The sequence below is a fragment of the Eleutherodactylus coqui genome, chromosome 11 (genome assembly GCF_035609145.1).
Source record: "Eleutherodactylus coqui strain aEleCoq1 chromosome 11, aEleCoq1.hap1, whole genome shotgun sequence".
Lineage (NCBI taxonomy): Eukaryota > Metazoa > Chordata > Amphibia > Anura > Eleutherodactylidae > Eleutherodactylus > Eleutherodactylus coqui.
The window spans coordinates 112,416,621-112,425,166 of NC_089847.1; the positions used below are offsets into that span (position 1 = coordinate 112,416,621).

An 8,546-nucleotide genomic window follows, 5' to 3' on the forward strand; every position below is an offset into this window, starting at 1 on the left:
CGGTTAATCTTTGCAGGAGTAACACAATCCAGGACTCCAGTCTACACAGTAAAGCACTTACCTCTCCAAAGATCTCAAACAGCGCAAAGACCACGGAGTCTGAAAGTTGTACATTACCACAGGACAATCAGAACTTGGAGGAGCAGGAGGAAGAATCTTGTAAGGCGCCCGAGGAGCCGGTCCCAGACCTGTCAAGTCAACAGCGGCAAGAGATTGTTATCGCTGATTCCCCGAGCCCCACAGCGAGTGTCATTACAATTAGCAGTGACACGGATGAAGAGGATTCAGCACAGACTCACTCACTGAGAGAGTAAGGGCCCTTTTACTAGAAAGACTGAATGAAATAACGACTTTTTTTTGCATAAAATGCTCAACATTTAAACATACAGATAATCATCTGACATCCTCTCCATTCCCCTCATTACCTAAAGTAAACGCTGTATATGTCGTTTGCTCGGGTGGGTGGATGTTTATGCGAGGAAAACTCTGGTTGCAGGTTTTTAATTAGTATGAAGAAAAGCCATTGTCTTCCGCGGGCATGAGTAAACAAGTAATCATTGTGCAAGCAATCACCCCTCCCCTCAAGTCTTTCATTCTTTCAAAAATTGAATGGATTCCATTTAAATGAAGCGAAAAGCGAACGACCTAATGACTATTTTTATGCAGGCTGAAATTAAACGATAAACGACAGGCGAACAAATAGTGCACGACTGCCCGTGTTTACACGTAATGATTATCGCTGACTTTTCGCCCCCGTTTGAACGAATTTTGAGCGATAATCGTTGCGTGTAAACGGGCCTTAAGATTTGATGGCAATTGAAATAAAGAAAAAATGTATTAGATTAAAGTTTGATTGGGAAGAGAAAGAATTAGTTTACAGATCTCTTTCAGCTGCATTTAAACACTTCCTTTTCTTATTCCCTAGATGTAAAGGCAGCCTGGACTGCGAGGCTTGTCAGAGTACTCTGAATATTGATCGTGTCTGTTCCTTGAGTAGTCCTGACAGTACCCTGAGCACCAGCTCCTCAGGGCAATCCAGCCCCTCTCCCTGCAAAAGACCCAACAGGTAATCTATTCTCTCTGTGTCCAGTTACATGTGAATGACTGCCCCACCAGATCTCACTCCTCCTGCTAGGAATCTCTCTTCAGTATACACGTTTTTACATCTTTGTATAACTTATGACAACTCCTTTTTTTACTTTTAGAACTTGTCAAACAGGTTCTAAAAGTAAGTTAGGTGCGGTTGTGATCTCCTGGAGGTTATGTTGATCATGGCTTATCACTCTCCCTACGTTTGAGCTGTAGTGTTGCTATACTATAAACTAAGTGAGGCGACGCACGCTCCTCTGGGTAATATGCAAATAAGGGAGATGGAATAAATCCTCCACAGTGCCACCTACTGAAAGGCAGCATTCCTTCAAGCCAAAGTCAGACTTTTTATACAAGCCTTGTTACAATGACTGGGAATTAAAAGCAAAGGCAGGCTCCATGTACAGACAGCTGTTTCAGGGTTTTTGCCCTTCATCAGTGTACAGTAGGAGTCTGGCTTTGCTAGTGAGAGGCCTGGGATGGGGGTCAGAAACGCCATCTTTTCTCCTTAGAGAGAGCAACTATACTATAAACTAATTGAGGAGACAAGTATAGTTGCTCTCCCTAAGGAGAAAAGATAGCGTTTCTGAACCCCGTCCCAGGCCTCTCACTAGCAAAGCCAGACTCCTACTGTACACTGATGAAGGGCAAAAACCCTGAAACAGCTGTCTGTACATGGAGCCTGCCTTTGCTTTTAATTCCTGGTCATTGTAACAAGGCTTGTATAAAAAGTCTGACTTTGGCTTGAAGGAATGCTGCCTTTCAATAGGTGGTGCTGTAGAGGATTTATTCCATCTCCCTTATTTGCAGCTATAGTGTTGGAATTGGCACAATGGTTACTAACAGTCTATCACTGCAAAGAAGAAAATATGGTATTGACCCCTTTAGATCTGCGTTACAGTATATTGTCTCCTGACTTTTGCAGCATGTCCGATGATGAGCCAGAGAGTGGCTGCGACACTGTAGATGGATCCCCAAGCTCTGATTCATCTGGCCACGACAGCCCATTTGTTAAGAGCAGCTTTGTAACGGATACCAACCAGAATACTGAAAAACGAGCGTCGGAGAAAACTGAGAGTAAACCAGCAGTGTGCACATTAGTGGTCCCACCTATTCGGATTGAAAACCGCAAGTTCAATTCCCATCGGGCTACCAACAAAGGTAAATGACTTCACTTCTATTATACACTGATTAGAAAAATTTGAGGGAGCTTGTCACCATCGATCAGAACCATAAACTAAGTTATGGGGTTGTTTGGGGAGTTGACGGCATGTTTTTCACATGTTCATGCATGTGAAAAACACATGTACAGTGATGCGAATCGCGCATTAACACAGAAGACTCCTCTCAGAAGCCTGAAAATTGAAGGTTTACGAGTTCTGATTTTCTCAGACCTATATCACACTCGCCCGAGTAAATACCTAAGGGTGCAATTACACAGCAGTGATTCTACCCTGCAAACATCAGGGTAAAAAACACTGATTGCACTTGGCACCAGGTCTTGTCCATAGTCAGACGTCAAGGTACCGGATGCGATCAGCATAGTTCCTCCCGTGTTTTGCAGGGGAGAAACTCTCGTGTATTAGCGCCCTACATCTGGTATTAGACAAAACACTTCCCATCATTTCAAGTAGCGCTGCTCCAACGCAACTTTCAGCCGTATTAGAGGATCAGCAAGTGTTTCCCATTGTTTGCAGTGGGAAACCTCGCATCACACTGCAATTTCTTTTGCTGTCTCATTGAAAATGATGGGTGAGGCCCAAAAATAGGACATGCAGCCATCGCTCATGTATATGATTCCATTCAAAAGAATGGGGTTTATAGTCGTGCAAGATTTATTGCGCACACACACACACTTATGTAATAAAAGTTATACAACATATTATATGTACCACAGAGTGGTGCCATTAAAAAATTCAACTTGTCCCACAAAAAACAAGCCCTCATACGGCTGTCGTCAAGGTATGTCTCTTGGAATGTGATGATGAAAATTCACTTGGTCCTTAAGACACAAAATAGGCTGGTCAGTAAGGGGTTAATAACCTATCTGCACAGATTGATCAGTGACTTGGGTCCCCTTAATTTTTTTGAGCAGTGTAATGTAGAAAATCGAACATGAGCATTTAATATTAGTTGGAGCTGGTTGCACAGAGCCTTTACAGAAACACACCGTCTGAGGTTTCCTTACATTACTGTATTATGGGATGTTCTATTGGAAACTGTATGAATCTAACAGAAAAAAACTGTATTCAATTGAGGCATGCAGAGGTACATAATAGCCCCATAGACTTCCCTGGGGTTGTATGGAGCCTTAAATGGGCAGTCCCCTCTAGAATATGCCATTACTTTATGATTGGTGGGGGTCTGAGCTCTGAGACTGGAACAAGCACCAATCCTAGGAGTGAAGGTGCAGCAGTGCTGCATCCCATACTAAGTCTTCCTGCACACTGGTGCTGCGGGGAACCATAATACGGCCTCATTCACCCTATAAGAGGGCTATTATCGGTAGAGCGCCTCCATTTTTGCATTACACAAACACAAAAAAACCCTCAGCTCCTGAATAGTTATGGGATAATTAGTGAGTACAAAGAGCTGCCAGGGATTACTAATCAGTGTTTTGAACTCGTGTTTTCTAGATGTGGCTTGTCATCCCTTAATTAAAGGACGTTCAGGCCCAGGGAGAAAAAACCACCTCACCGGCCTTGGGAATCGCCAGCAGAAACTTACATCAGCATTCCAACAGCAGCCTATGAGCTTCAATCAGGTAAGTGTGATACAGACTAAGCGGCCGGCACAATTAGGTGTCGTCTTCTTCCTATATGAAAGCGATGGCCATACTTCTGCGGTCAGCAGAATGCAGCAGGTTCCTATTGTAGCCTGTGGGTTGAAATCAGTGAAGTGCGGTTTGCTGACGGTTCCATGGGGCAACCTGGAACTTGTGCGCAGATGCTGAAAACTGGCAGTTTCCACCTGCACAGTGAGCTTTATTGGTCTAGAAGCAGAGAAATTTGGCCTACATACACACTGCGGCATGGGGGAGCCGACCCTCATTTCATGACTTGCACAATTTTCATATTTTTTACAATTAAAACCTAAATTGCTAATAAAAGGTCATATTATCGCTCATACCCATATATTCTGACAGTAGACACGTGTGAAAATCCTATCTGTCACTTTACAATTGAGGGCGCCTTCATGCAATTTTGTATCAAAGCAGAACGCTTTTTTGAATAATTCATAAAAAATTATGTTCGTGTCTAAACGTTTGACAGAAACAAATCCTGATACGCACAGCATCTCTTAAAGGGGTTGTCCAGGTTGTGGGTTTACATAAAACAGCTTTCCCATGCAGTGAAATAACCTGCTTTCGTTGCTCCAGGTCTCTGCAGGATGTCACAGGCGCTGCAGCCAATAACAGCTGAATGCTTGATCACTGAGCTCCATTGTTGGCTGCAGCAGCTGTGACGTCCCATAAACCTGGTGGGACGTCAGCCTGTAAACACACAGAGGGGCAGAGGACACAGCATCAGCGCAGGAGAGGCGAGTATGTTCCTGCTAGTTACTTTACTGCATGCAAAAGGTGTTTTTTAAATTTTTTTTTTTAGTTAAAACCTAGAATTTGGATAACTCCTTTAAAAGTATAAGGCCAGGCTCACATGAATGCGTTGGATTCAATGAGCGGATATCTGCAGTCGAAAACCTGCGCATGATCGCGGAAGCCGATTGCGTATTGTTGTACGAACGCAAGCAGAGAATGACAGCAGAAAATTGCCCAACCCCCTGGAAGCACACTTTGACCGCCCAGGCGACATTCTCTTGTGGTGAGAGCTGTCCTGAGAGCCTTCAGGACGGGATGCTGCTCTCTGGGCTCGGCTGGTTTATACTACTTTTTTTGAAAGTAGTATAAAGCACTTTAAAAAATAAGCAAACCCTTATTTTTGTGGAGGAAGAGCCCAGAAGAATAAGCGGAGGTTGCAGACAGCGGTCTAGATGAGTTTGTCTCTGTCCTGCATTATGTTAACCCATAGATTCCTGCTTTGCTTATACTATTTGTATTTGGTCTCCTAGCAGTGTGCGTACGAATCTGCATCCATACGCAACGTTAATTACGTATGCACTGCGGATCGAACGCATCCATAGAGATTAAAGGAGCTCATGGGTATGGAATCTGCAGTAAAATAGAGCATACTGCCATTTTTCTTCTGCTCGTGGAATCTGTAATTCCTGCCCACAAGTGTGAACGAACCAACACAAGTCTATGCATTTGAATGCTATGGGGGTGGGTGATGGCCTAAGGATAAGTTCAATCGCTGATCGGCTGGGCTGCACCTTTCAGGTCCCCGGAGATCAGCTGATCGGGTTCCCAATGTCAGCACTTGTACACATAGGGGTACAGAGCAACACCGCTGTTATGACTCGGGGCTTAAATTGTGTCAACTTTGTGTTTTTATGGCCTGAGCTTTTAAATCTGTTTACTAATGAAGCATGACGTTGTCATTTTACCTCCGGTGCTGGAATCTACCATTGTTACTCAATTAGAAAGGACAGATTTAGTGTTTTTGGTCTCCTTGGACTTCGCAGGGTTTCTCAAGAAGTAATCAGTGTATTTATGATCAGGTTCATTGTGGAATGTATCGATCAGATCGACTCCCGCACAAATCGTGTAATGCAACTGTAACTCTCTTTGACAGATGCAACATTTTGGAACGGGACATCAAGAATGGAACGGAAACTACGGGCACAGGAGGCAGCAGGCATTTATCGCACCTTCCGTTGCCGGTCATCCTTTCACCCTCCAACACGGAAGCCCAAATCACAGCGCCGTGCACGCTCACCTCGGCGGACAGCCTGCTATCCTTTCCTACCCACCTTCTGCTCCGCTGACCACAGCAGCACCCGTGGCCCACCTCCTCGCGTCACCGTGTACCTCAAGACCGCTCTTACAACATCCGGCTTACAATCTCTCTCATCCCAGCGGCATCGTTCATCAGGTCGCAGTGGGAATCAACCCAAGGCTTTTACCTTCTCCCACCATGCATCAGACTCAATACAAACCAATCTTCCCATCCCACTCCTACATCGCTGCCTCCCCAGCCTACACAGGATTTCCCATGAGCCCTACGAAACTCAACCAGTATCCGTACATGTGAGAGGACTCTGCAAAAAAAATGGAAGCTCAAAGATTTCAAACGCTTTTCAGTTTGAAGCGGAACGAAAACCTCTAAAACAAACAAACATGGCTTTTGATAACGAAAAAAAAAATAATCAAAAATTGAATCGGCCATGGCACAAGAAATATTTTTTGAATCACGTAGACTTGGGTGCAATTTAAAACAATCTTGAGCTTTAAAGAAAAAAAAAAAAACGAAAAAGATACAAATTCACTTTTAATGTGTTTTTTTTGCACATTTGGTATAAAATCGTCTCTTGTTCCTGTTCTCTTCTATAGTAACTCTTTAGACAGGTGACTTACGGGAGGAGAAGTTCACTTTCTCTCCTGCTATTTTTTTATACAATTGCCTTCTAACTAGTGCAAGACACGTCTTTGGGAAGCCATTCAGCGTACAGGTTTAGCGCAACAAATGCACATAATGTCAGTAGTACGGTGTACGTCGTGTACGTTGTTTCCTTTCTCGTATGTCTCGGTGTTTTCAGTGTCGGGTCACATGGCTACTAAGTTCATGTTCACACTGCATGTGTCTTTTGCATGGGCAGGAGAAAAAAAAAAAAGTTGCCTAGACCTTGCTATTCAGTGTCGTCGTCCTAATAATCCGCTGCATTGTAAACTGTTCCCACACATAGTGCCTTAAATATTTGAGGTTGTTAATGTTATTACTTAATATATTCATGTCGATTTCAGCACTTAAAAACTTCAGATCTGCTGATATATATAAATATCTATTTTTTCGAATAACTTGAGTATTCGCTCAATCTTAGGGGTTTGTTCATTTTTGTTTCGTTTTGGTTGTGTGCTATGATTTTAGGTTTAGGTGTTTTTATCAACAGAACAGCATGTATTTTATTTTATTTTTTGTTTGTTTTTTGTTTTGTTTTTAAACTGTGTTGCTGTAGATTTTTAATTTTTTTCAAATTTTTTTTTTTGCCGGGATGACCTAGATATTTAGCAAGCGTCACGTAGCCTGAAGCGCTTCTTTAAAAAAAAATAATTTTTTTTTCTTACTTAGATTTAACGCTGGCTGCACGTCTTTTCGGTAATCACACCGTCGACGGAAACTGCAATATCGTCTAATAAGTGGATTCTTCACTTTTTTTTTTATCGTCACTGCGTTTGTCCAATTGGCTGGATTCTTTTTCTAGTAGTATCTATTTACCAGTATAGTAAGGCATGAGTTATTGGTCCGGTTTAACGGGGTAAGGGTGGGGTTTGAAGAAAAAAAAAAATCTTAAATTTTTTTTTTTTAGACCTCTTTCGGTATTGGCTGAGGCTGCAGCATTTTGCTGGCCAATGTCTTGCAGGCGCTTCCAGCACTGAAGAGGTTAACACTACAGCACGTGACGGCGTTGGACAAACCGCACAGTATTCGATTCTATTGTATCCAGAATTAACATAAAAAATAAATAAATATTTACTCTAGACGTTTGATAAGATGTGAGGTTTTTTTTCAAAAAAAAAATCACAAAAACAACCGTTTATTTTATCCTTTCCGCGTGTGCAATTTTTTTTTTAAGCTTTTTATTTCATGCATGTGTCCGTTTTCAAGCCTCATTTACATTTATATATATATTATTATTATTTGATTTTTAATTTTTTTTTTTTTCCGAGTGGTGACTGCTTATTTAATACATTCCGTCAGGGACATGAAATTTTATGTGCATATTTCAAAAATTAATTTTTTTTTTTAATTTTACCAATTTCTAAAATTTTTTTTTTTTTTTTGTGCATCGTCCATATCAAGTTAATTTATCCAAACACCAAAGACTTTGGAAATTAAAAAAAAAATCATCCATTTCTTTAAAATGAAATGTTTTAAAAAAACATTTAAAAAATGAAAAAGGTATATATATATATATTAAAGAAAAAAATAAAGATTATACAGTATATATAAAATAAATGGTAGCTACTTTTTTTTTTTTAATTTTTCTTTTTTGCATAGACCTAAATTATACTGTAGTATAGTTGGTGGGCTTTAAAAAAAAAATGGTATTAAGACTAATGTTTTTTAGCTTTTGAGCAAGTAATAATTCTATCATTTATCTTGAATGTATAATAGATAAGCTGCTATATATAACAGACGCCACTTTTGATAGCTGTGAACTTTTAGCTTCATATCCCGTTTATACATAGTCGCCTTACTTCTGTTTTTTTGAGTCTACTTCTATATGAAAAGTGTAGTGGGGTTTTTTCGGATTATCATTATTTTGTATTTCGGTTTTCCTTTTCATGTTTGGCGTGTCCTTTGTAACTACTGTATTGTAAATTATGGAATCCTAATGGC

The 8,546-nt window shown here is 41.0% G+C and overlaps 1 protein-coding gene across 3 annotated transcripts in view; it reads left to right on the forward strand.

Annotated features, from left to right (window-relative positions):
- The window catches only part of HIPK3 (homeodomain interacting protein kinase 3), a 93,716-nt gene extending 85,910 nt beyond the window's left edge, over window positions 1–7,806 (forward strand). For all 3 annotated transcript variants that reach the window (XM_066583260.1, XM_066583262.1, XM_066583261.1), the window contains exons 12-16: window positions 17–310; window positions 926–1,066; window positions 2,015–2,250; window positions 3,726–3,853; window positions 5,781–7,806. In XM_066583260.1, the coding sequence (XP_066439357.1) occupies window positions 17–310; window positions 926–1,066; window positions 2,015–2,250; window positions 3,726–3,853; window positions 5,781–6,239 (1,258 nt within the window). In that variant the 3' untranslated portion in view covers window positions 6,240–7,806. The remainder of the gene's footprint in view (window positions 1–16; window positions 311–925; window positions 1,067–2,014; window positions 2,251–3,725; window positions 3,854–5,780) is intronic.
- The last annotated feature ends 740 nt before the right edge of the window (window positions 7,807–8,546 follow it).